At 40.7% G+C, this 27,997-nt stretch overlaps 1 protein-coding gene across 2 annotated transcripts in view; it reads left to right on the forward strand.

Annotated features, from left to right (window-relative positions):
• WDFY4 (WDFY family member 4) overlaps positions 1-27,997 on the forward strand; it is a 144,763-nt gene that overhangs the window by 41,285 nt on the left and 75,481 nt on the right. For both annotated transcript variants that reach the window (XM_037400317.1, XM_037400318.1), the window contains exons 19-39: positions 603-787; positions 3,285-3,516; positions 5,509-5,660; positions 6,174-6,285; positions 6,400-6,590; positions 8,124-8,276; positions 8,720-8,793; positions 9,627-9,788; positions 11,469-11,560; positions 12,597-12,696; positions 13,498-13,703; positions 14,310-14,479; positions 15,032-15,157; positions 17,157-17,318; positions 17,430-17,627; positions 19,103-19,220; positions 19,793-19,950; positions 20,387-20,625; positions 22,071-22,180; positions 23,145-23,336; positions 23,904-24,043. In XM_037400317.1, coding sequence (XP_037256214.1) covers positions 603-787; positions 3,285-3,516; positions 5,509-5,660; positions 6,174-6,285; positions 6,400-6,590; positions 8,124-8,276; positions 8,720-8,793; positions 9,627-9,788; positions 11,469-11,560; positions 12,597-12,696; positions 13,498-13,703; positions 14,310-14,479; positions 15,032-15,157; positions 17,157-17,318; positions 17,430-17,627; positions 19,103-19,220; positions 19,793-19,950; positions 20,387-20,625; positions 22,071-22,180; positions 23,145-23,336; positions 23,904-24,043 — 3,272 coding nt within the window. The remainder of the gene's footprint in view (positions 1-602; positions 788-3,284; positions 3,517-5,508; positions 5,661-6,173; positions 6,286-6,399; positions 6,591-8,123; positions 8,277-8,719; positions 8,794-9,626; positions 9,789-11,468; positions 11,561-12,596; positions 12,697-13,497; positions 13,704-14,309; positions 14,480-15,031; positions 15,158-17,156; positions 17,319-17,429; positions 17,628-19,102; positions 19,221-19,792; positions 19,951-20,386; positions 20,626-22,070; positions 22,181-23,144; positions 23,337-23,903; positions 24,044-27,997) is intronic.

Genomic DNA, 27,997 nt, shown 5'->3' on the forward strand with positions numbered 1-27,997 from the left:
CAGCCTATTAATCTGTTTTCCTTGTTGACATTTATCCCTTTCTCCTTATTGAATACAGTAGACACTTCAAATGTGAATGTGATTGAACATTGCAGAGGTTTGAGAATAGAGTGGGAATAGTAGCTGGGTTTTTTCATGCACAGCTGGCATTGTGTGAGTGCTCCAATTCTCTTAGATGATGTTAAAAATCCCAGCTTACCTCTTTTCCTAAAAACTACAAATTAATGTACAGAGGTTTATCATCTCATGAATTCACTAGGAATTTTTTTTCTGTGTCAGCTAACTCGGTGAACATCCTGAGGGGTTCTCCTCTTAGAGAATATATTGGCTTTGTCCTAGTTCAGTCTAGCTTTGCAGCATTGAGGTAGGTGTTATTTGGGAGTACAGCACATCGGATGCTGGAAGAATCTTGAGAGTTGTGCAAGTCTCAGAACCTGATAATAGATCTTCAGGGAAGGTTTTAAAAACCTTGAACAGAATAGCACCAAATCACTGTATACCTACAGAGGGTCATGTTCTTTGTGTCACACTTTATAGCTGTGTTCCAGAGGCAGGGGAAAGTGAGAGACTTTGTTTACTTCCCCTTGTTTTTACTCCTACAGATATCATGGAACCTGAGGATGAGGTCTTAAATCCCTCCCAATTTCCAGGGCAAGTCCAGTTTGGCTGCGGCAAGCTGATGGTCACCGGCCAGTGGCATCATCTCACAGTAACAGTTGCTAAGGAAGCAAAGAAGAACTGCATTGTGTCAGCTTATATAAATGGTCAGATGCTTGGCTCTGCAAAGGTAAAGGCTGTTTGATAGATCTTGTGCCTGACATTTGTCTTTCATTGCTTTTATTTTCATCTCCCCATGCACGTACCATGGCTTCTCAGTATTAACCTAAGAGACTCAAAGCACAGTGATCTGCATATATAACATCTGCCACTCTGCACTGTGCATGAGTAGAGTCAGAAATCCATACAAACCAAGCTGTATTTGTGCTGCTCCTGAGAAGTATGTTATCGGTTTATACTGATGCTTGGAACTAGTTCCTCTTCCCTCAGCATGCAGATAACCAGGGTAATTTTCAGTGGTGATGCTCATCTGAGAGTTGTGGTTACCTAGTATGCAGGTAGCTCAGGGTTATGTTGATGAAATTCACTTCTACCCTTAGGCCAAAATCTTCTGAACTGACTAGTGATTTTGAGGATCTCTCAGTTTACACCCAAGATTTTCAGAAGTTGTCAGCTATAAAAGGTACATCACATTCAGGTGTGAACAGAGAACCCTACACTGACGGTGCTTTGAGCTTAGGCTGAAACCTGCAAAGGCAATGGGTTATGTAGGAAGCCTCCATTTTTCAATAAAGGCCTGAAAAAGCAGTAAGGTTGTTGAGAAATGAGCTTCTGTGACTGGCCAGCTCTTTACAGGAATCCTAAGATGGATGGAATTTCCTCAAGCATCTTACATGGGCATGTTTCAAGCTGTCCTCTTCCTCTTACACCCATTGAACAACCAGTTGATGAGTCAGTGGCCTTTTTCCCCATTGTCACGCTAGGCAGACAGGAACAGATCGATGTTCCTCCAGGTTAGTTGTTCAATGTGTAAGATAGCTCTTGAATTAAAATACTTCTTTTTTTCGAGTTGATGGAAATGAAAGAAGTGTTTCAGTTAGGAGAAATTTGTAAATTTCATTAATATCTATGCAGGAGTTCATCGCAAATGTTGGCGTAGCTAGTATTTCCCCTAATGTACCACTTCTTGTCATCTTCTTGTTGCATAGGAGTCAGTTCTGAAATAGTGGATATCTGAGGTTGCACAAGATACCACAAGAAAGCAATGCAAATGTACCTGAAGTGTTCATAACCTGCAGGATAAATGAGAAGAGCCCGTAGTTTGTTATTATCATCATGCTTCTAGTTTTGAACCTAATCTCAAATTATTTCTGAGATTTGATTTTTGGAATTTGAATGCTCCAGGCTGGTAATGTTGAAAATGCAGACTATGTCTGTTGCAGGTCTGGTTGGTGTGGTGGTTTTCTGGTTTTGTTTTTGAATAGTATTCTTTTATTAATTGAGACTTGTAACCTTGGTCTCTTCTTTCTTGTTCCCATATTTCAAATCAATCTCAACACACATGAAGCTAACTTCTGTGTTTATATTTCCCTTGTAAAAACAACCTGTTTAATTCCAAATATTCTCTTTCCCATACTTGAGAAAAATGATCTGTCTTCTAAATGCCTTTTGGGACCTATATCCATTTCAAGAATGAAAATTTAATTTCATTTGCTTTCCTTCAAATGAGACTGAAAGTCATCAATAAAACTAGGCCTAAGCATTGCAATTGATTAAAGAATTCACAGCAACTGTGTTTAACATACAGTGAAACAGCTCATAATAAATAAAACAAGCCTTTAGTAAATAAAAGGTTGTCCCAGTGCTGGGGTCTCTGACATGATGCAAGCCTTTGTCCTAATGTCTACAGTGAAGAAAAGATTGTGTAAGAAATTAGAATTGCACAAAGGTTGTTAACAATACCAAAAGCTATTTTGGGGTTGTGGAGCTGGGGGGTGGGGGTTACTGCATTGCATCAAGCCTATTTGTTCACTCAAGTATCAAGTCCTACATACTAATATTGCCCACCCCTGTCTTCTAACTTCAGTAGTCAGAGATCTGTAAACACTAGGAGTCCCATCTTAACAGCAAATTGTTAAAGGCAGAGCTAAGCCCTGAAGTACAGTATAGTTTCTCCCTATGAAAAAAATTCCATCTACTTCCTGTTAGAGCTTTCCACATATAAATGGAATAATAGACTTAATTTAGGAGGCACAATCCTTATTTTGATACCAAAAATGAATGGTGCAATTTCTTAAACTATGTTGCTTTGACTGAAGCTAACTGATGCACCTTGATACCCTACGTTCTTCAAAACCTGTTTATTATCTAGGTGCCTAGTACAAAGTGTGATCTGTAACCTGGCTTTCTATATTAAAAGTCACAGTCTGAGTTATGAAGCTTAGAACAGGAAAAATAAGTCTGTGGTCGAGAGAGGATTTCTTTGCCAGTACTTGAAATGATTTTGACTGTGCTTTTTAAACAAAAAAGTAGGCTTGAACTTTGTAAAATGCTTATGTCTGTGATGCTTCTGAAAATCCAGTTTCTAAACAGCAGTTGGTAATTGTGTTGCACAGCTGAGTAAGACTCCATTGAGGAAAGAGGTGGCAGGCATACCTTGCAGGGTCAAAACAGTGAGGGACCCCAAGTGTATTCTGTCCCCTTAGTGAATTCTTCCTCTGTTGCAGATGCAGTATCTCCAGCCCTTACCAGGTAGCTGTATTTCCGTGGAACCCTCTTCCTTTATTGATGTCTATGGATACATAGCTACTCCTCAAATTTGGAAACAGATGTCCTCCTTGACCTGGCGCCTTGGCCCTACGTACTTGTTTGAAGAAGCCATCTCTGTGGAAGCAATGGAGGTGATTAATAAGCTTGGCCCACAGTATTTTAGCAATTTCCAAGCAGTACAGCTTCAAGGTATGTGATAATTCTCATATCCACCACTATTTGTCAGGGCAATGCTCTTTTTGTTCTTATAATCTATTATTAGTATTCCAGCTGTGCCTAGAGCTTGCTTTAAAAGCCTGGAACTCTGCATTACTGAGTGTAGTAAGATACGATGAGAATCTTCTACCATACGGTAAAAAGGGCAGAAAGAGAAGGGCAGGAATCAAGCAGCAGAGGGAGCTGGAGAGTGAAGAGGGATAACATGTCCTTGAGGAGATGGAAGATTGCAATTTCTGTTGGACAAACATTAAAGCAGCAGCTTTGACTGAGGTGTTCTACATTTATGGTGCTACAGAAAAAGAAGCATCATCTTTAATTGCAGATGTCTGCAGAGTAGGGGAGAGCACAGGGGAGAGAGGGGTAGGGGAGTAAGTTACATTCCATTTAATGAAGAGGCTTTTTAACTAAAGTGTACTGTTAGCTTCAATTATTAAACAGGCAGACAAAACATTTCAGTTATTGATTACTGTTCATTCACCTCTGTACTACAGCTTGGGGTAAAATGGGGATGGTCGTCTCCCATTTGAAAAGAGCAGAATAATCTCAGCTGGTAATGCTCCAGCCTAAAGCGAAGTGAAAAGACTGGCTGAAAATACTCCTTCAGAATGCCGTCTATCTAGACTAAAAAAAAACTCTAAGTAAAGCATGAGAAGGGGTTGTTGAAAGAGAAATTATATCAAAATACAGGCCTACAGTAAAAATGTTACCAACAGAAGTCAGGAGGTTTGTTGAAGTGTTGAGTCTTTCTGAAGTCTGGGGTGCTTGTTCTCTACTAACTGGTCTTCCCAGTTGCGCTTTACTACCAACTAATCATGGATTGTAGCCATCTGACTCCAGTGATGCCCTGATGCAGGGAAATCATGGGGCGTTATACAAGATGTAATTTCATAATTGTGGAAAAATATCTTTCTTCCCTATTTCTTTCTTTTTGGGGTGGGGGGAGCTCAGGGAAGGGAACTGTTACCTAATATCTCTCTATTCCACCAAAACACACAAAAAGAAACTTTTCTAATGGCAATTTTTACTTTTAAAATTTCAGCACAAACCCCAAAAATATTATGGTTTGTTCCTTAAAATGGATTTATGACCTTGTTACAAACAGCAGTTTGAATTGTTGCAGTGGTGTTGTGTCCCATCTCACCAGTATCTCCTTCCTACTCCCTAATCAGCAGCAGCTGTGCAGAGGCTTAGCCGTAAGTTTGTGTCCTACTGGAAGGGAAATAGGTGACACGGTCTTGGGGCATTTACTTCAAGTTAATCTTCATGTGGAATACATGCTAATGCTTTTTGCCTGTAAGGGCTTTTTCAACAGGATTAGTAAACATTTTCATAAACCAACTGTTTTCACAGTCTATAAAATTGTCAAAAATATATTTTTTCTTTTTTTAAAAAAGGTACACATAGTTTTTTTTCCAAATGCAAGCAGGAATAGAAAAATCTTTAAATAAAAGCATGTGAGAATTTCAATCATTAAACTGCTGAACCTGGTACCTTTTAGAGGCTTCTTATATGTTGTGGGTTGGCAGCTCTGAACTTTTGCCTTTGTCCTTTTTGCTTCCACATTAATCCTTGCTCCTAGTACCCCTGAGAAAGCTCCCAGTAACATGGAAGGCCTCTGAAATGTTTTCTCTGCCCAGAAAGTTTGTTTGTATTGTGTGGACAGAGGAAAGTTTATTCTGTACTTTTCTGAGCTTCATGAGATACTGGGAGAGGATGTAGGATCTACACAAAGCAGTAACCAGAGGAGACAAGCCAAGCACATCTCCTATTGGTGCTTACAGTGGCAAGCTCCTATGGACTGTGTTGCAAAGGGTGAGGGCTTTTTTCTGATTATAGTTGAGTCAAAATCAAATTCCTATCTAAGCTTTCATTTCCTCTGGTTATTTTTCATCTGCCTCTCTCATGTGTCATATGTTGAGCATGTGAAGTTCCTTCAGAGATTTATACTTTTTCTTGTTTTAGGTGAGGATCAGTACAGTGATCATAATCCTACACCTCTGGTGGCAGAAGAGAAGATTTCTTTTGGAATCAATGCCGTGTGCTCATCTCTCACTACGGTCCAAGATATAAAGAGCTCCTACAATGAAGTGGATGGCCGGCTGATTGCCAAAGAGGTCACAAATTTCCCTCATTTGTCTTAAACACACTTTTTCTTGTTTCTGTTTGATTTCCTACAGCAAAATTTGTGACTTTGTTAGTTGTGGATCTTCAGTGATTTATTTTTTCCCCAGCTTCTCATTTCATAACTCCATTATACCCACTGTTTTGTTTTCATCTGTGGAGAGGAGTAGATTGGACAATGAGACAGTGTTAAAAACTTTGCTTGAAACAGCAACAGAAGGCACAGTTTGCAGGTCTAATGATAATTTGTTTCAGTCTGTGGTATCTTAATGCCTTCACAGTGACCTTTCACATGCTATTCTAGCTTTATGGCCAATGATACTGACATGTCAAAGTAATGCAGTTGCGGGATATTTTAGGTGGTGAATGTTTGTCCTAACAATCAACATTTAAGGGAAAAAATGGTTTTCATAGTCTAAAAGTAATAAAATAATCTAAATTATTAGAGGTTCTGTTTGTTACTTTTTGTCTCCCCCATATTACCATGGTTTTTCTTACTGTTTTAGATTGGGATTAACTCTCGGGACAATTCATCTCCAGTATTCCTAGCTAAAAATATTGCTGGGCATCTCTCTGGTTCCTTGCGGACTATTGGGTCAGTTGCTGTTGGCCAATATGGTAAATGCACTATGCCTTAATGTTTCATATTTTTTAAGAGTTGGGCCTCTCCTCTGTCAAATAACAGATTTATTCCATGTAACTTTCTGGTAGAGTAACACTGTAATTTTCTAGGGGTAAGAGTGTTCCAGTCCTCTCCAGCCACTACTAGCCTGAACTTTATTGGAGGCCCTGCCATTCTCCTGGGTCTCATTGCTATGGCCCGTGATGACCACACCATGTATGCAGCTGTCAAAGTTCTGAACTCTATCCTGAACAGCAGCCCAATGAGTGAAAAATTGATGAGGCACATGCATGGATACCAGGTAGATACCCTTGTTCATTCATACTAGTTATAGTCTTTCACTTGGAAAACTTTACCCCAAAACCTATCGATGTCAATGAACCAAACATATCCTGGTTATTAGCACTTATGCTTGTAACTTTGTAAGCGATGAGATCTTTGTGAGGGTGTTACAGGATAGCGCTCTAAATTCTGTGCTTGGAATCTCTCTAACAGCATTGTCTGCTGATGGAAAGGTGAGAACAGGTGCTTCTTGGTCAGATGTGAACTAATAAACTAAATAAACCGGTGCAGCAGATTTGTGAGTGACCCACCCTTCACATTTTACTAACATACTTGATCCCTCCCACGAGAGACTACTTCTCAGACAGGTCTGCATCCTCCTCTTGGCTCATCCAGCCTAAGACTCCTCTTCACAGACTGCCCAAGGCAGGCTGACGGTGAATTCCTGTGGCTCAGTCTTCACTGTGTATTAGGAATTGTGCTGATATAAATAAGTGCTGTCTGGATTTTGTTGATTAGGTCTTTCCTAAATTCCTAAAATCCCTAAAATCTCTCAACCTCAAAGCTGTTCAGACTGAAGAGTTTGTTTTTATTAAAGTATTATGTATGTAATATTGGATGGCTTAAGGCTCAGGTGTGAAGTTTCAGTTCAGTATCATTTACTTTATGCTGTGTGGGCTAAACAGAGTCTTATAGAACAGAGAAGGCTCTTTAACAGAGATGGTTCCAAACAAGACTCATAACAGTAGGGTTTCATGAATGGTTTATTATAAAGTTTCCATTTTCCCAATTTGTGAATACTTCATAAACTGATCCTGATTCATACTTCAATATTGCTTGCCCAATCCTTTCTTGTAGGTGAATGCCAGCCTTTAGATTGTGTATGAGCTGTTCCTTTTGACTTTGTGCTAACCTGACAGATCACCATGTTGTGATGGAGTGGTTTTGCTCTTTGTTTGGATGTCTGAAACTTTTTTCCAAACAGCCAACTAATAAACATGCCTTCATATGTATTTTCAAATGAGTATTCCTCCCAACCTAATCAAAAAGTAGTGGCTTTCTGAACGTTTTTCTCAGTGTATCAGGAATTCATTTCATGATCAAAGATAAACTCATTTGAGAAACTGGCAATGTTTCACACATGCCTTTTATTTGAAGAGGTCAAAATGAATTTTTTTTTAACTAATACCATTTGCAAGCAACTAAGAATATACCCATGAAGAACAGCGTAGAAAACTTACTGTAGTTATTTACAATTATATTTGTATGTTACTTTTTGTAAATTCCATTCAACATAGTATGGCATGCATTTTGCTTCTCTTCAATGCCACAGAGTTGTCAAATTCCTTCAAAAACTTACCTTTTCACCTACTGCACAAGATTTTATGCCTGGACTGAAATCTTTACTTTCTTCATGATGCTTATGTAAGATGTATGCATGCATGACTACTACAGCCAAGTAAACTGTGTATTTGTCTTGAATTAAAGTGTTGTATATTAGTTTATGAACAGATTTATACTCAGCAGATACTTACTAAGTCTTTATTTTCAGTTGCTGGCGTATCTATTGAAGAGTAAGACACAGCTGTTAAACAACAGGATTTTACAGTTAATGTTCTCCCTAGTGGGTACAGCTGAACTTGGCTTTGAGTCTTCAGTCATCAAGAACTATAGTGCATTCCAGTATGTTCTCTGCAACTTCGAGGTAAAACTCTTGATGTGGCTTTGTGGGTTTGGCTGTACTACAGGTGGCTTTATAGTATGAAGTTTGGTTTGTTCACAGCACCTCCTGGACCCAGTATTTGGGATGGGGTGGTGTGTGGTGATTTTCCACACTGAGGCTCACCTGGGGAGGTGGTAGCTCCTGGAATGGCAGGTTCTCTGTCACCATGGCTCCCCACTCTTCCCTAGTGCAATTTCTGAAGTTTTCTTACAGTCCCTGAGGGCCTGCTCCTCAGGGCTAGCTCAGGAGCAGCCATTCCTCACACTGGCAGGGATTTCCGAGTGCCTGCAGTTTGTCGTTGCAGAAACAACCGAGAGTTTATGATGTTACGCTTCCTGAACTACTTGTAACTGTTTCTCTGCCACAGGTTACTGTCCTCTCTGCTCAGCAGAACAGCAAAACATCTGCTTTCCTTTTTCTTTCAGCTTTGGATGAAAGCACCAGAAAATCTTGACCTTGCTCTTTTTTCGCATCTTGTGGAGATCTTGCAGTCCTCCAGGTATACAAGCTAGTGTTTGAATCAGAAACGTGGGACATGTTCACCTGTAACCTGAAGCTGGAACTGTGAGATCAATATGAAGGGTCCGATCCTAGTTGGAATCAGTGGACTCTGGCAGTTAATAATTTTTATATTGCTTTTTCAAGGCTGGATTTAGTGATTTAATCAGTCCCTGAGGTGATGATGGGCCAGATTGGGAAAAGCTATCTGGTGACCTCGTTTACATGGAACCACTGCTGTACCATGGAAGTTTAAACGTCTACTGGGCGGGGGGGATATCTGAATGTTAGAACTGAATATGAAATAATAAAAGTATAATTGAAGTTGTGTTTAAAACCAAAACACAAGCCAGGAAGACTTTTTTTATAACAATATACTTTGTTAATCAACTGTAGTAGAGTTAAATATATCTGAAGTGACAGAGCATGGCAGAGGAGTAAAATAGATCACAGCGTTAGATTGCTTCTTTTTGGTACCAGAAAGTTCTTTACAGAGCTGTCTGGTGTCCCTTGCTGAGTTTTACAGGAATAGCATTTATTACCACCAACTCACTGCTTGAAAATTCAATAATGTTATTTTCTTTGAACTTGTTGAAATGCAGCCGTTTCCGGGGGAGAGGACATATAGGAAGGGTAGAGAACACACAGAGAAGTCTTCAGATCTCCTTTGCTGACACATATTCAATTTGTCTGACAGTTTGAAATGTTGCCACGCCAACATTAGAAGCCAAAGGTGCAAAGTATCAGTGCAACCTGAGAATCTTCTTAGCTGAAACCCAGCAAATTTTGTTATTTCCAGTAAAAGCTTTTAATAGTCTCTGTGCTTTTTTACAGAGATGGATGTCAGAATGCTGCAATTGCTCACCAGGTGCAAATGGTGCCCAAGCTCATTTTCCTCTTCAATGATCCTGAAATCAGTAACTCCAGGATCACTGTGGCCTGCACTATTCTCTCCCATCTGTTGCAAGGGTACTTTAACACAAGGGATATTCTCAGGTAACCTTCAAGTCCATAGCTTTTTCTCAGTTTGCAGATGAGCTATATTTCTACCAGTAGAACCAGGGCTCTATAGTAGAACTTCCTCCACTTCACCTTTGGTAGGAGCCTCTAGATCTGACAGTTGCAGAATCCCCAGTGATGAAAAACTCTTTCATGCCTTCAAAACACAGTTCATCCCAACCTTACATTTGTGTGAAGATGGTTTGGGTGGTGACTCTTACAATGATGGCACAAACAGTTATGCTGTTATGACTGGGACTACTCAAAGTCTGTACTTAATATTTGATTTCATTAAAGCCTGCCTCTGAAGTATTGCAGTTGATATGGTATTGCAACTTGGTCCCGGTGAACTATGTACCTAATCCTGTTGGTTTGGCTTATATCCCAGTAACTATCCTTGTTGTTCTTGAATTTTGCTCAGTTAAGGTATGTTAGTCAGGATTTCATGAAGCAAAACACTTAAATCCTTGTTTGCTTTCCACAGAATGTAGGCACTGCTTCATTTTATATTCCCAACCTAGTTGCATCACCTTGTAGCCTATGAACTGAGGAAGGTCCACACAGTGCTGTCTACAGCCACCTAACTCCAGGGAAATGCACTGCACAGATGAGAGCTCTGTTTTAAAAGCACTTTGTCCAAATAAAACATAGAAACAGAGTTACATGTCAGACCTGTGGTCTCTGCAGTCAGACTTTAGCTCTGTTGAAGAGTATGAGCACACCAGGTAGTTACTGCGGAGTAAGCTAATATGTGAACTTACTGCTTGCAGCTGTTTTGTAGAATTATCTGTATGTATGTTCCTACCTGGGGCTTGTATGAGTTATCACATTCTTTTTTCACACAGGTGTGAGTAGTGGAGTTAGTATATCAAATTTACCATATGGTGAGGAGTGTGAATAAACATTCTTCTCAAAATATCATGATTTGTTATTGCATGGTAATTTAATTAGTTGTCAGGTCCATGAGTGCTGAGTGAGTGGACAAAGGCAGTCCCTACCCTTCCAGCTCCGGGGCAGCAGAGACTATAGCAGGCTCTCAGCAGAACTGTAAGGTGCTGGCATTTCTGCTGGTCCCAGATTTTTTACACATCTGATGGAAACTGTGGTGTGGACTATTCCTGCAGAACAAGTGGTGATCTGTCCCTTAAGAAATGTCCTTCTTCTGGGCACGAGGAGGTTATATGCTTTCACTACGTGTGTATGTCACATTAATCTGTCTATCCTTAGAACCAGGTAATGCGTTAAAGCTGACTACAGGTGAAAAGAGATTTCCAGTCCTCCTCCCTGAGTACCTGCTCTCCTCTGCGTGCTTGGAAACCAAGTGGTGATAACAGTGATGTCTGAATGCCACAGGCAGTTCAGAATCTTGTATGAACAGAGTGTAACTCAGTATTGCTTTCCTCATGGTGAAACACCTTTAAAATCAAGAAAGAGAGAAAAATGTTTCCATAGTAGAATAGTTATTACTTGCATTTGTAGATAATGTCCTTATTTTCTTCCTAGTTTATGAACTTTTGCATTCTTATTTCAACGCTATTTCTGCAGCAATTAGAATTTCCAGTGGCTGTCATTAACAGTCATTGTTAATGAGTATTGAGATTTGAATGTAATCTCAAAGTAATTAAATGAGTGCCTGCCTTTCTGGTAACCAAAATTGCTTCCCTCTTTCTCTGCAAGGATTGGATTGTTCCTTGTTTACACTTTGAAACCTTCTTCTGTGGATGAAAATCAGATTTGCTTGGACGGTGTGGCTGAGATGCCCAGTGAAGGTGAGAACTACCTCTGGTGTATGTGTTCTGATATCTAAAGTACTTCCCTTCTTCCCCAGGGCATGATGAACCCTAAGTACAACATAGTGTTTCTGCCTCCAGTGGCAGGAAGAAACACAATTCAGATGACTTCATCTGGAAAGGGGCAGGCTGCAGTGAAGTGACACGAAATTGTGGGGAAAACTTATATTACTACAAAGGCCTGATGTGAATAGTGAAGTGACAGTCATTGTTTATATATCCGGGAAGGCCTGACCTACCACAAGATACTTTTCCTGCTAAGGGAGTTCCTCTTTTGTCCTCTCTCTGCTAATAAGCCAGCAGTACTTTGGCTGCATTGTCCAGAGCCTACACAATGCTGGATTTCACAGATATATGCAGAAATGAAGGCCATAAAATTGAAATTGCCCCAAAACTAACACACTAGGCCATGAAGAGGAATAAAATTTCACTTGGCAACCTGGATTTTCTGTGAACATTTTGCTATACTTAACAGTTGTAGCAAATAATAATGTGGAGCTCTGCACCTTTTAAAGTCTCTGTGTATTTATGTCAGCTTTGTTTTGACAACAAGTGTGTGGGATCTTCCAGTCAGCTGGCTCTTTCATTGTGATCTTTCAGTTGATACTATATTGGTTATTGCACCTCTAAACAGTATATTGTATTAAGGGGACAATGATGACTGTAGTCTCTGTATATAGATAGCACAGCTAGGCAATACAAGTCAGATTGCCTGTTTTCGTTACCCTCTCTAGTTAACCTGAGATTGCTTCCTGTGGATCATTATTCAACAGGTAGTCTGAATGAGTTTTAAGTAACTCTAAAGAATGGACTTTGACAATGTAAGCACTGGTCATTTCTGATGTTAGCAGGAATCCTTATGTCTAAAATCTGAAGCCTGCATCTTTTTACTCTACAGAAGACTGATATAAGTACTTCCACTGGGCTAATCTGGTGCAAACAAGGTTGTTCATCAAAGCAATGGAACACATGTTTTGTCTCTTCATTACTCTTTATTACTTTCTGATATTTGTAGCCTTAAGCCAAACATCTGGAAAGACAATCTGGCTTCGAAACCAGTTACTTAAGATGTTGTTGGATGTAATGCGTTCAGACAAACTTCACCTGTCCTCTGAGTAAGTAGAAACAATTTAGGAATGCATAGGTAAATGACTGTCTTCTAGATTTCCTCCTTTCTGGTGCTTGACACAGACTAAACACACTGGATAATATTGGAGTCTCAACAAAATAGTACATAAGAGCAGACTGGGTTCAGAGTTATTTTTTGTCAGTGATTTATGTGGCATTCATATAGATATGTGATCAGATCACGCTCTGATACCCATTTTGAAAAAGTTCAGTGTTTTCAGAAAATGTCTCAAAGGAGGAACTCGGATATTGCTGTTCCTTCTGCATTGCAAGGGTTGAAGAAATCCCACCTGTCTTTGAAAATCAATTCAATCTAATGTGCGATTACTTACCACCTCTCTATCATAACCATGAGCACTCAGTTACTATAGTTCTACCTTGTATAACTGAAATGAAGTGTTCATAGTGCTGGGTGCTGTAACTGTGCATTTTCATTACTTAACGTATCTTGGACTTCAAAATTCAAACTGGAATTCTGAATTTTGTAGGTTGAAAGATCTTGCCTGTGATGTAGTTCACCTCAGTTACTGATACACACTCTCAGAAGCAGCTTCATCTTAATGAGCTTTTTTGTCTGATGATAGTGTAAGGTTGCATTTAGTGGGAATTAAGTGACTTGAACTGTGTGGATGAGTCTGTTGTTAAACCTTTGTAATTCGCTGTTGTGGTATGACGAATCAGATTTTTTTTCTACAGAAACTTCAGTTTCTAAATCACTGAGACACAATTTTAAATAAAATCTCCTTTCTGTCTTCTACCATGTGTTTTCATTTCCCTGATTGTCCTAGGGAACAAGAAGAGGTATTTTTGGCGCTGGGGCCAGACTGGTTTCTGCTATTCACACAGAGCTACCTGCACTCTAGCACAGTTGTGCTAGGAATGAAGCTACTTCTGTGCTTCCTCCACAATCGTTTGCTGCTGCAGAAATTCAAGGAGGGGATGGTGGCTGGACGCTGGCTGGAAAACAGCTCTGCAGGCTTGAGTATTCTAATGGGTATGTGTTGGTTTAATGCTCCCAAAACAATTCCTGGATCCAGCTCAGTGATGAGAGATCACTGAAGTAGGTGATAGGAGAATACCCACTGATATCAGACCAAGAAAATCGTATTACTTTCTAGGACAAGCTTTTCCTAGTACTTCAGCTTTTCTGTGCTAAAAAGTGGAAAGCATTGCTTCTTCCTTGCACAATAGCTGGCATTTCTAATTAGCAGTTGCAGGGAGACAGGCCTTTATTCTCTTGCATAAAATCAGGCTAGTTGATAAACCTGTGAGGTGTTCAGATGTCAGCTTGTGCCCTGAAACCTTCTGTTTCTTTAAGATTTGTTCAGATTGCTTTTTGATAACTAGACCTGTGGTTCTGAGAAAGGGAAGAGAAAGGAAGAAGAGTTCAAGGAAGATCTCCAGTACAAAAGTGATAGTGGGAAAAATTGTTGTCTGTTAGTCTGAGGAAATTTTGTAAATTGTTGATATCGCAGCCTAGCAGAGTACTGAGTGACCTGGGACACAGGCAAATGAGGATAAAGTTGGGTCAGTAATCCTTCCTCTGAGACAGCATTCATTTTTAGGCACTTCCTCAGAATGTTTTCCTTTTCCTTTAAAGATAATTTAAAAACTCATCCTCCAGTGCCTGACAATGACTCCTCCTTGATTTTTGGGTTTTCAACGTTGCAAAGATGTCTGATTGATCATGTCCACATCCCTGAGATCTACTTGCTTGTAGCAGGGCTATTTCTGGCAACTCCACAGTCTGAACCACCTGAAACAGCCAAGGTATGAAAAAAATAGTGGACAAGCATGAATCTGCTATTGCTGTGCTAATTTGGCATTTTGTGGCCATTTCTGTAAGATTCTCAGGCAAGTTAACCCTCCTTGGTTTTTGTGATAGTTAAAATTAGTCATTCATACTTATAAAGTTAAGTTAGTTAGCTTTGATTTAAGGAAATTCTGTTTCGAACAAACTTGTTCATGCAGGTGTTAAATGCTGTTTAACTACTGTGCTTTAGAAGGTAATTCAGATTAGCTTCCCTGTCTGTTCTTACATTGTCAAAGCTCATTAAAATCTAGAATTAGTGAATCTGAGTACTTCTACCAGTGTCCTGAGAAGCCATAAGGCATTTTTTTCCCCAGCAGTGCCAAAGATGTTATTTCTGAAGAGGACAATCCATTAGTGCTATCCTAGGGAAATACATTTAACAGGAGAGGGAGGAGTTGCTGGAGGTGAACATGTTTAGGTTTTTTCTGACGTGGAGAAAGTAGGCATTATTCTTGGTGTATCATATATAATTCCCATCTTTTCTTGAAATATCTCTCTGCCTGTTGTAGGAAGATCTTGAGTCTATGTTGCAGTGGATCTTGCAGCACCACCTGACAGAGAACGTCCTCAAGATTGGGTTGTGTGGAGAGGCAGCTGCTTTACTGCTGGAAATGGTTAGAGTCACTGTGGACAAGGTAAGTGTTTTGTCGCAAGGACAGTGCATTGTCCAGAATGCACAGTGCAGAATGAATTGCCTGAGGGTGTCAGATGTCAGTAGCAGTCTTTATCTGTAACCCCTAGCCTTCCTCTGCCCTCGCAGGGCAATATTGAGTATAACAGGGAGCAGGGACTTCAAATCATCAGCACAGCTATTGGCCTGGTTATGTTACATAGTAGATGATGTGATGGGCTCATAGAATTTCATAGAATCATTTAGGTTGGAAAATAACTTTGAGAGCATCAAGTCCAACTGTTCACCCAGGACTGGCAAGTCCATCACTAAACCATGTGCCTAAGCACTGCATCTATGCATTTTTTAAATGCTTCCAGGGATGGTGATTCTACCACCTCCCTGGGCAGTCTGTTCCAATACTTGACTGCATTTTCAGTGAAGAAATTTTTTCTAATATCCTATCTAAACATCCCCTGGCGTAACTGGGGTCAGTTTTCTTTTGTCCCATCACTAGTTATCTGGGAGAAGAGACTTACCCCCATCTCCCTACAGCCTCCTTTCAGGTAGTTGTAGAGAGCAATAAGATTTCCCCTGAGTCTCCTCCATCCTAAAAAACCCCAATTCCCTCAGCCACTCCTCACAGGACTTGTTCTTCAGACCCTTCACCAGCTTTGTTGCCCTTCTCTGGACATGCTCCAGGACCTCTACGTCCCTCTTGAAGTGAGGGGCCCAAAACTGAACACAGTATTTGAGGTGTGGCCTCAGCAGTGCTGAGTACAGGGAGATAATCACAATCTTGTCCTGCTGCCCACAGTGTTTCAGATACAAGCCAGGATACTCTTGGCCTCCTTGGCCACCTGGGCACAGTGGTGGCCCATGTTCAGCCAGCCATCAGCCAGCACCCCCAGGGCCTTTTCCACCAGGCAGCTTCCCAGCCGCTCTGCCCCAGCCTGTGGGGCTGTGTGGGGTTGTTGTGACCCACGGGCAGGACCCGGCACTGAGCATTGTTGAACCTCATACAACTGGCCTCAGCCCATCGGCCCAGCCTGTCCAGACCCCTCTGCAGAGCCTTCCTACCCTCCAGCACATCAACACTCCTGTCCAGCTTGATGTCATCTGCAAATTTACTGAGGGGGCACTCAATCCCCTCATCCAGATTGCAAATAAAAAGATTAAACAGAACTGGCCCAGTACTGAGCCCTGGGGAACATTGCTTGTGACCGGTCGCTAGCTGGATGTTACTCCAGTTATTACCACTCTTTAGGCTCAGCCATCTAACCAGCTTTTTACCCAGCACAGAGCACACCCATCCACACCATGAGCAGCCAACTTCTCCAGGAGAATGCTGTGGGAGATGGTGTCAAGGGCTTTATGAAGGTCCAGGTAGACAACATCCACAGCCTTTCCCGCATCTGCTAGGTGGGTCATCTTGTAGAGGGGGACCAGGTTCATCAAGCAGGACCTGCTTTCACAAACCCATGCTAGCTGGGCCTGATACCCAGGTTGTCCTGTGTGTGCCATGTGATGATGCTCAGGATGATCTGCTCCACGACCTTCCCTGGCACTGAGATCAAGATGACAGTCCTGTAGTTCCCTGGAACCTCCTTCCTGAAGATGAGTGTCACATTGGCTAAAGTCCAGTCTTCTGGGACCTCTCCAGTTTGCCAGGACTGTTGATAAATAATGGAAAGCAGCTTGGCGAGTTCCTATGCCAGCTCCCTCTATACTCTTGGATTTATTTTTAAGAACTTTAAGAATGTTTAAGAACTACTGAACACATAGGTGGATCTTACCCATAGCATTACCCATTTTGTTCATTCTCGATAAGGACATGCCACCTTTCTGATTGGGTGTGTCTTCAGTCTACAAGCTGGGAGTTGGCTGCTTGTGCCTTGCCTGACTTCTCTGTGGCCGCATCATGTTTGTTTATTTGCTTAGGAATACCTGGAAATGAGAAAAGATGAGTTTATGTGAGTGAGAGGAATGCTGCCTTGACTAGATGCACATTTGTCTGTGTTCAGCCTATTGCAGATGCAGAAGCCTCCTGGGAGATTGCCTATCCAGGGAACGTTGTCCAGTTTCTGTGCTTGATCTATCACAGTTATACTCAGGACCCTGTGTGGCATTGTCCTGACTTCTTGAAAACTTTGGCTATGGTTGCTTTCCATTCTGGACCACCCAAGGTATGTGCATCTGAGCCAGCACAAGCCCTTCAGGTCAGAAATGGGTTGCTAGGAGGAAAAAAAAATTTGAAGGAAGTATGAGTTAAAATGCATTGCTGTCTGCTTCCACAGGGAGGCTCTGAAGACCTTTTGACTCCTGATGGTCCAGCCATTGCTGAAGGGAAAGGCTGTGTTGATCCCTCCTCCTTCCTGCTCCTACCCCACCCTGCCAAGAAACATGTGTGGGATTTTGTGCGAGTCCTCCTGATGGACAGTCTTCTTAACATCCCAGCAAACAAACAAGGCCATCCACTTGAGCTGCTTCTTGAGGTCTCTAACGTAGTCATGAGGCTTTGCTTTAAGGGTGGAAGGACAGGAGGTATCCTGCTAGAGGCCTAGTGAAAAAAGTGCTGACAGTGATGGAGAGGTGCATTCAGTCAGCATTTTCAACAGTGTAGGACATGGCTGGGATCACAGCTCTTAGCATGCACTACAACCTGGCAGTTCTGGACAGTCTATGTAGAGAGCAGAATTACTACCTTTTCAACAAGGAAGAAGGGCCTTTTCTGCCTGCTTTGCATTGATTTGAACCAAGAAAATGCTGCCCTTAGACAACAACAAAGGCAGGCAACATTTAATATTGAAGTCAGGTGTGGAAAAAAAAATCCTTTTTCCTTAGTAATACCTGCTTGTCAGTAAAGCAGCCCTTGGATTTGTTGAGAACAGAAAATTTCACATGGAGCATTCCTGTGTACTGATGTTTGAGACAATAATTTATTTTCAGTGCTCAAATAAACAAAAAACAACTGTCTCCACTTTTAGTACAGATTAATTCAAGCTGTGGCAGCTGAGTCCAAATTATGGACTTCAACCACGCAAAGAACTGGAAAGAATCAGAGTCTGAATAAAGGGAAAATGGAAAACTTAGGCTTCGTCACCAAATTGTCAATAGCCCAAGTGTCCCAGATGTGAGTTCTGATGCAGACTTAGCTTAGTAATACAAATAGTAATGAATATAAGCTTGACTGCAGCTGTCATGATTTAAATCATCTTGCAGAGCAGCAGTTCCCTAAAGGTTTATACATTAACATCCCAAGGCTTGGTGCAGTTTAAAAGAGAGGATGGCTCCTCTGACTGTCTGAATCCTGAGCCTGCTAAATGGAGCTTAAATTCCCTGAGGGCAAGATCTCTTGGGAACCACATGTGAACCTAGGTTCTGGCCCTGTGCAAAACCTTGTTTGTGTTCAGTGTGCAAAGGGCAACGGTGATCCCCTAGAGTGTAGACCTGCATAAGATTTCCTGCTTTCCCAGCTAGGGTAAGAGGTACTGCCACCTCATCTGCTGCCCATTAACTGTCCACACATGCACTCTTGCTGAACTCTGCATGAGAGATGCCACATTGTCTTTGCATGGAGGAGTACACCAGATCTCTGATTTACATTACTGTGGATTAGCTGTCACAGCTAACTTCTCAGCTTGCACACCAAGGGCTAGTGTGCAAGTGAGGTGGAGTAATTGTCCTTGCTCTTTTGGGGCTGTTTTCCCCCTCCTTTTCTTAACACAGTGCCTAGGTGTTTAAGGGAAACATTGGGCATATTGAATTATCTCAGATAGTACTGAGTGTCTCTTGAAATTTCTATTCACTTCTTTGAGCAAAACTTTTACTGAATCTGATTTTTTGGCAGGAATAATCTGCCAAAGATCCAATGAAAGCAAACATCTTCGAATAAAGGCTGAAAGGGAATTTGAGTCTGTTTTCCTGGCTGTTTTTCTGCTGTACTAATATGTATATGGTCACTATGTAGGCTTCTCCAGAGGATGCCACCAGTGAACAGAAGAGACATTTTCAAACAAAAGTTTTGCTGTCTCCTATGGATGTCTTCCATGTTACCAGCCAAAGTGAGGGGAAAACAAGACCAAGAGGTGAGTGATGAGAATCAGAACATTAGCTAGCTAGTATTTAGCATGTAGCTGTAATTGCTAGAAAAGTTCGGTAACAGTAGCTAGGAGGACAGTCCGGCTCAGCAGGCTGCACTGCCCATTCACTCCTGCTGTAGACCAGTTTGCATAAATTACTGTAGTTTTGCCATTTTTTTAGACAGCCTCTTCATATTTTTCTCTCTTTTTAAGAACAGATTCTGAACATTAAAAAGAGACTACTTAGAAATAAACCTAGGCTTATCCTTGAGTGCTTCTGGAAATAACCCTGATAACTTAATAGTTGCTGCTCTCCTTTCTGAGTCATTACTTGGACAAGTCCTTCATGATAATGTTTTAGCGAGATTGGTTCTGTCCTTAGGATGGAGCTGTCATTTCCAGACTGAGTAAGTTATTTCTGCTAGACCTAGAGTGTTTTTAGGCAGGTCCCAACTCTGAGACATTATGGCGTGAGACTTTCCTTCTCTGCTCTGGTAACCTCACATCTCTCAATTTATTTATTTATTTTTGTATTTCAGCTTGTTTTGGAATAATCAACTCTCTTGTATCCTCTCCAGGGAGCAGTGATCCTCATGGCACTTCAGAATCAACTGCACCTGTATCCATGATGAATATTGCTTATTTTGTTCAGAAGCTGGTTGAGAAGCTGAACAGCAGAATGTTTGCTGCTGATCCCAAGCAAATCCTGATCTTCACTGCCAAACAGATTATGGGGGTGAGTCACATGACATTTTTTCCCAACTGCTATCAACATGTTGTAATGTGCTGTTTCATACTGAGGTCATGATACTGCAGTTCTCAAGAAGATGGCTGTAATCCATTTGGTGATTATGAATATTCCTGGGTTTATTGCATGAGCACATAATGGCTTTAAATGACAATCAAGGCTAGATGGTGCAGCATAAAGGAAGGATAGTTAGCTCTTTTGTGCCACTGTCTGTTGGCTATGTACATGTTGTTAAACAGGAATAAATTAATCTCTTACACAATTCCAGGGACTTCAGCAGCAGTACAGAAAAACTGAATTTGTATCTAACAGGTAGTTCAGGGAAAATAAGTTTGCAACGGCTTAAATGAAGTGAGAGAAGTTGATGCCGGGAGAGAGAGTTCTCTGAGCAAGCTAAGTACTCTGCTGTTTTGTGTTTTCACAGGTCTTAAAAAGCTCTGTTTCGCAAAAGGAAGTTCTTCTCAGTGCCCTGTACAGCTGTCTAAACAGAGCCATCCTGTACTGCCTGTCCCGACCACAACAATCGTTGCCTGAACAGCTTAATGTCTTGCACACTCTCAATGTCCTGCAGGAGCAGTGGGACATTATTTTTGCGACTTACAACTCCAATAACAATTTTGTCATCTGCCTAATGTACTGCCTTTGCCAGTTGAATTCGGGCAGGTACAAATGTTCATCTCAGTATGTTTGTTTACATCTCTGTGCTGTTATCTATGGGAGTGGGTGCAGAGGAGGAGATTTCACATTAGGTAATATCAATTCTGGGGAAATGCTAGAAACTGGATTGAGCTGAATTTTTTCCCAACTGTTATCAACATGTTGTAATGTGCTGTTTCATACTGAGGTCATGATACTGCAGTTCTCAAGACGATGGCTGTAATCCATTTGGTGATTGTGAATATTCCTGGGTTTATTTTGGCTAGTGCTTTATTCACTACAATGGTGATTGTTGTTTCAGTGAAAACCTGCTGCACTGCTTAGAAGGTCAGAATTTAATCAGTTAATACAATATCACCTCAGAAATGAGATTCACTTCCTGAGGTCTTTTCTTGATGCTTCTTATTCCAGCCAGATGATAATTCCCAGGCCCAAAGTGTTGGGGTGGTGTAAGGATTGCTTATATGTACCAAGAGCAGAAAATTTTTTAAAACATTAATTAAAGAGGTGTTATCCGAAAGCTAAACTTAGCAAATCCAGGGAATCAGAATTGTGGTATTTAAAAGAAAATCAGAAATAAAAATTGCAGCTTTGCATACCCAAGAGATTTGATTCTGCCATGTAGTAGTGCCTATTTATGATTGAAAGAACATAGGATGTTACATATATTATTGACAGCACTTCTGTGACCAAGTTCAGGTTGTCTGTTTGCCTTAGCTAAGTCTGTTGCATTTATTTTATTACTGCTGTGCTGAAATTCCTGGTCTTTTACCTACCATCTGGTAAATTATCTGTCATACACCCCACCCCACCCTCAAAGCAGCACTAACTTTTTTTGGCTGTGGTGATGCTTTCAATTACAATCACATGTAGATACTAACACCACGGTGTGAAGGTTTGTAGGTGTTTTGTGCTAGGTGCTTTATAAATTGAAGGAACAATCATTGATGCAAAGAACTTAGTAAGCAGTTCAGGTGTAGGGTACCATGAGGCAGTGTTTCCAACATAATGGGAGACACTTCTAGTGAAGAAATTCAGAGCAAAGAGATGGCATACAGGGTACTCAGGGGAGGTACAAGAAACCTGGATGTAATCTGGCTACATCAGTACAGCCCTGTGTTCCAGCTAATTGAGATGAATGTTAGATACAAGTGCACAAAGAAGTGCAGGGATAAGGTGTGTACAACAGAGCAATCCATAAGATCTTGTTGACTGCTTCTTAACTTTGAAAACCAGACTGGCAGTGGTTTAGTTCCCCCTTCCTGTAAATCCTGCAGTATCATGTGATTGGTATAAGCCCTTGAGCCTGGGAATATTGATTTACTAAATTAATCAAGTAGGAGTGGATGTGCAGAAATACCTTTAGCTTTTTTGCTATCCTCAGTTTGTTCTAAGTCTGGTTTTCTCACATCCTCTCTTTTTGTGTGTGTGTGTGTATGTGTGTGTCACAGCTGTGCAGAAGGTTTTGGGGTGGACGCAGAACCAAAGCTGGCTTTGTATCACCAGATTTTTCTTGCACCCAGCGAAGAGGAAAAGGGCAGCCTGCCTACTCCAGATGATGGTAAATTATGGCACATATTCTCTTTGGCTTATGGAGCAGGAAAGTGCCTGGCCTACACAGTTATCAGAAGAGCTTATGCAAGTGCTACTTAATTGTTTCTTTGGTCTATATGCACTGTAGGCACAGCACAGAGAAAGGAAAGTAGTGCTAAAAATTACTTGTTTGCATCATACCTGTTTATTCAGAATTCACACTCGCATCCTCAGGAGTAATGGGTATCAGTTTGGAGATCTCTTCCCCATGTTGTGACCAGTGTCAGTGCCCAGATACATATTTGTAGCTTTATTTCTGTTTTCAAGGCCTATGTGGAGCTTGTGTCTGTCTGTTGTACACAGGAAGAAATGTTTTGGTCTTTTAAGAGAAACACTGGAAAAATTTGGGCTGGATTCAATGTGTGGGCTGTTGGCTGAGCCCTGCGGCAGAGTGATACTTTATATATATATATACACACATATATATATTGGCTTGGATATGATGCAACCAAACAAGTTCAATTTGCAGGGAAATACAACAAAACAGCTCAGTACTTCCTTGTACAGCATCCTGTTACTGTGTCAAATTGTATCACAACTTGGTTACCTTCCCCCTGCCATCTTTAGTGATGTTTGGCAACATAAAGGAGTGTCCTTTATGTGCTTTAGCATTCTATGTATGATAATAACGTCATCAAAATTCTGATGAGATGTTTTTTTCCAAGGCAGAAACCAGCTAGAATCATCTGTTGCTCGAACTTGTTTCTTTCAGGGAGTTGAAATATAATGAAAGCAATGTCCTGCTGTTTTCTGTATTAGACTAAGTAGTCTGGCTTAGAACCTCTGAAGGCAGTAGAAAAAATGGAGCAACTCCAACTGTCTCCAGCAGTTACTCTGGACCAGTGTTGTTCCAAATGAGATGCTTTTGCTTTCTTTTGCTTGACTTGTTACACAAAAATGATTCTTCATTTTTAGTTTCTTTTGTTTCCTAGTCCATCAGGAGATTTTGAGAATGGTAGAAATCATCTGGAAGCAGCTTATTTTTCAGCGGCGGCTGGCTCTGGAGGACACTTACAAGATGGATCTTTCTGTAAAAGGAAATGAGAAAGAAAGGGACATGAAGATAATGGAGGTCACTCCTTTATGGGAAGAAATTATGACAAAAGCTTGGCAACACTTGATAGGTCTCTGTTCTTTTACAGAACACTCACTGTAGCAAGCAAAGATGTTGCAGTAAATGTAGTGCTTAATGGAAAGCCACTGATTCCTTGGGTATACCCTTCCTCTGCATGTCACTTGCTAGATAAAGCAGATTTTCAGTTTCTCTCATCCAGGATTGTGATAAGTTTCTGTGTCATGCCCCAGCCCTTCCGTAATCACCTGGTGATGTTGTAGGGCTCGTGCTGTACTGCAAGAAAGAGGAATCTCTTTAGACAATTGTATCCCATAGGAGAATTTTAAAGGGAGGCTATTTGGGTGGAGAAGGGCATCCCAATGTGTGTAGTACTGCAGTGATTCAAAGTTCATGCTTGTATAATGAATCTGATTTATGGCAGAACTCTGTTGAGGCTTTTAAATAAGGACTTGAGATGTACATGTTAATTCAATGCTCCTCTTATAAATAGAAGGACAATCTAGCTGGGGAGAGACACTGCCATGTTGTGTCTTGTGTAACAGGAATACAAGCCCTCTACCTTCCCACAGGCTCAACTTCAAGTCTTACAAACTTTTTTGTCTGTTCTGGTCCACAGCATCTGAAAAGAAGCTTCTCCAGAATAAAGCAGGGCCAGGCCTGCCACAGAGCAAGCACAATTCCTGGAGTGAAAGCCTCTCTTCAGCTATTAGGTTGATGCCTGGCCGAAACACAAAGGAAATGACAAGAAAATCTGAGGTAACTTTTGCTCTTTGTTTCTTCAGGCTCTCTCACTGGTCTGCCTTTTATATGGCTCTGGAGAGTTTGTCTGGACTTGGGAGACTTCTGAGCATGTCTGTTGACATTTCCATTGTAAAATAGACACCTATTGCTGTTAAGGTTCCTTTTCTACATTGCTAGAAATAAGCACTAAGAAATAATCACTGATCTGAAGAACTTTGGTTGGAAGCCTTAACACCTCAGGTATTAATGCATACTTTTTGCATGAGGCCTAATTATTGCACTTGAAAGGAAAAACCCAGCAGCACGTGTGTGTTTGTACTCATAGGGCTCTGCTTGGGTCAGAGCAAGGTGGGGAGATGTCTGCTTTGCTGCTGCTTCTTCTGATTTACACCACTTAGGTAAACCTTGTCCTTCAGACACTGAATTAATAGAAAGGATCAGGTTGTACCATAGTACTGTCCTTTCATTTTTGTACTCATTATGAAATATTAACAGTGCAAACTTAGTTTACTGTCAGGAGATAGAGACAAGAGTTTACATAAATCAGGGATGGGTCTGGAGGGTATGCAGCATTGCTTGCACCAGCAATGCAGCTGGGCTATCTATTCCATGTGTGAGCTCCTCCTTTGTTGAGAGATAAGGCATTTCTGTTGTTTTGCTAGGTATTTGTCAAGAATACAAACAGAAAGCACCAGCTAGATGTTACTTCTTTTAGTGTTAGGGCTAGAGTAACCAGCTACAGGGCTGGGCAGCAGTGCATTGACAGAATATTGAGAGCTTTGGACTGAGCTTGTGTTACTGCAGTGCTGAACATATTAAGGTCTTTTTCTCTTTTGATGAGGAGACAGTGAGTTTGTTACAGCACCAGTTTAAGGTGTCTTAACCCTCTAGCTCGAGGTGTAGCAGATTGCAGCTTTATCCCCAGTGATGACTAGTTCACTTCCAGGTGTGTAGATACCCAAGTAATGTGTCTGATAGTACCTTACTGAGCTGCAAGTTTTTCCTCAGCATGCCACAGTATTCTTCTCATTCCTTAAAATCACTTTGCTGCTTACAGAGTGAGCAAGTTCTTCCCAGGTACATATGTAGACTGTGATGTCATACTACAAGAGCATCGACTATTTGCCCTAGGGTCTGTTTAATTATTTTTTTAAATTAATTTTGATTATTACAGCTGATTACACCTCAGTGAGCAATGTAATTGATATTTGTAAATGTATCCCAAGGAACATTTTGTACAACATGCTTTTTGCTGTTGAAGGTTAAAGACTCTGTTATTGGTTTTTCCCTAAATATGCCCACATCATTAGTTCCTCCAGTGAAAAGGTTGCCATCTGGAAAAGGCAGCACGGAGACATTATTCAGGCACAAACGCATGAAATTAGTGTTTCTGCATCTTCTGTCTCTCTTCTGCAAGGAAGCGGCTTGTAATTAAAGGAGCTGGGTTTGGAGGAAACATTACTCATTTGGTGTTATTCCTTATCATGTCAGGGACTGACAGGTCCACAGCTCTGATAAATTGTTCCTCTCAATGAGATATAAAAACTACAGTTCCAAATATTCTCCATTCTCCCTCTCCCCCCTTTCTCCCTCCAACCTATCTTTGAAAGAGTTTGATGCACTTTTCAGAGGGATGAAATCTAAGAGGAAGAAAATTATTTCTTTGCTCCTCAACAGCCCTCTTTCTTTGTATACTTTGTGCACTTCACAAATGAGGTATGAGGTGGAATTTTCAGTATCAAAGGAAATTGGGAGCACAAATTAACATTAAAAGTAAATGGTAATTGTGCTTCTAACTTGTATTTTTTTACTTCACTTTGGTAGCCACTGTAAAAATGCTGTAAAGCGATTTTTTGTATCATTTGCTTCATCTCAGGTGCCTTCTGTATTCACTTGGGAAAAATCTTCAGATACCAGCCTCGGTCTTCACTACTGCTATTCATGGACCTATGTCCTACATCAGTAGGCAGCTGGTTGAAATGAGATAAACCAAAAAGTGGCAGTATGAGCTAGATAGCAAGAGACAAAGCCTTTAAGTCCTGTAGTAAAATAAAAATACTTGCATTTACTAAGAGCTAAGGATGGTTGCTTCTAACTGAGCAAAGCTTATTAAATTTGAGAACATAGCAAAAATTCAGCTAGGATTTCAAAGCTTTGCCCAGTAGAAAGAAGAAATGGATTGGTTACTGGGTTATGAATTTGATTCCTTTATTGACTGAAATTAAACAAAGAGGTTGAAGCAGTAGTAGCATTTGCTGCAGATTAAAAAAAATAACAAAACAACAAACAAAACACACCCCTCAAAGCTATCAACTTTTCCCCTGTTGTCATCTACAGGATAGCAAGCGTGCTTGCTTTTGAGACACAGTCTTCACTCTGGAAAAAACAGTAAAATTCAAACTATTGACTCCAGCAAAGGATCAGGCCCCATGTTTCTGCTGTACTCAGGATCTCCAGCATCAGTGAAGCCAATACCCTGCTATTTGGTGACAAATGTTAGAATTAGCAATCAAATGCAGCTGTGTTTTCCCCATATTTCTGAATCCACTTTGTTATGTCATACTCTGCTCTGGGCTTTGTCTGGAAGGCATGATCGTTCAGAAAGGAGAGTGTGTTCACATTTCTGGTAGTAGAATGGTGATGATCTGCTCTGATAATTGCTATTTTGTGCTTTCTTGGAAGCCTGAGTAGCCATGCAGGAGTAAGAGGAGCACTGTACTAAGTCAGATTATTTTTTTTTAATGCTTACAAGTGACAGAGCCTCTTGAGTTTTACAGCAGGCCTGATCATGCCTGGTCTCCCCTGTTTTGGTTCAATAACCACATTCCTCTATGCCAGAAGCCCATATACCTTGAAAGAATGAAACAGAAAAGGTCTTTTTAATCTCAGCCTTTGCAATGAAGAGGTCAACAGAGACCTCCTAACTTGTAATTGCAAAATCAGTAACTTTATGGTAGGATTTTGGTCGCCAAACATACACTTGTGAAGACAGCTATAGATCTGACTTCCTTTGTGCTGGTTTTGTCACTGTCAATTGCAAGAGAATTCCTTCTAGTTAAGTGATAGGAGAATGCAGCCTTTGAACTCTAAGGATTTTTGAGCAGTCTAATGGATAGCTTGGTTTCTGCTCTGCTGCCCTTAGTGTATGCAAGGTTGCTGCAAAGCTAATGGCAAAAAAAAAAAAAAAAGCATTTAATGGTGTAGCTCTAGAAACCAGAAAATTCACTAAGTGTTAAGTTTGCCTTGATTGGGAATGATTAATTTTTCTTTATTTGGCTTCATAGTAAGAGCCCATTTCTTGTGCTTACTTTTGTAAGCAAAAGGTGGATTATTAAACCCACAGCAAATCTGTAAAAGATAACTGTATCAATGTGTCAGTGAGAGCTGCCTTTGTCTCTGTGGATAATTTTCTGAAGTCAGGAGCTCCAAGAGAAGACCTTTTGGCTGAGACTGTCAGACATAGAATCTACTTCAGTTCCTTTTTCAAAATTCTTCCTCTTAATTTTTTACAATGTAATATTTTATTTATTTATACTGATGGCTAAAGAGTTTTGATGTATCTGCTAAAAAAACCCTGCAAGTTTATTAACTCATTTATGAAACTGAGTTGTATGCCCTCCTCTTATCACTGAACAAGAAGATAGTGATATGGCCAAGGACCACTTCAATTCTGCAGTTTCTTAGCAACAGGTATTCTTGGTTGAAGTAATAGAGATGTCTCTTGGGCAAGCTCCACTGAAAGTTGTTGAGTCCTGTCTCTATAGTTAGATTTCCAAGAGGAAGAAAAACAGCCTCTCAAATGTCTTCTAGGAGTTAATGTTCCCTTTGAAGTCTGAGAAAGACTGAGGCATGTTTCAAACAACATGTTATTTCAAAACATTTAGGACTTTCTGTAGTTTTAGATTTACAGTAAATTTATTTTTAAAAGGTTTTCATGTGTTTATTCACCAGGCTTCTCTTAGGCCAGCA

This window comes from Falco rusticolus, chromosome 9 (assembly GCF_015220075.1).
Source record: "Falco rusticolus isolate bFalRus1 chromosome 9, bFalRus1.pri, whole genome shotgun sequence".
In the NCBI taxonomy this organism is placed as follows: Eukaryota; Metazoa; Chordata; class Aves; order Falconiformes; family Falconidae; genus Falco; species Falco rusticolus.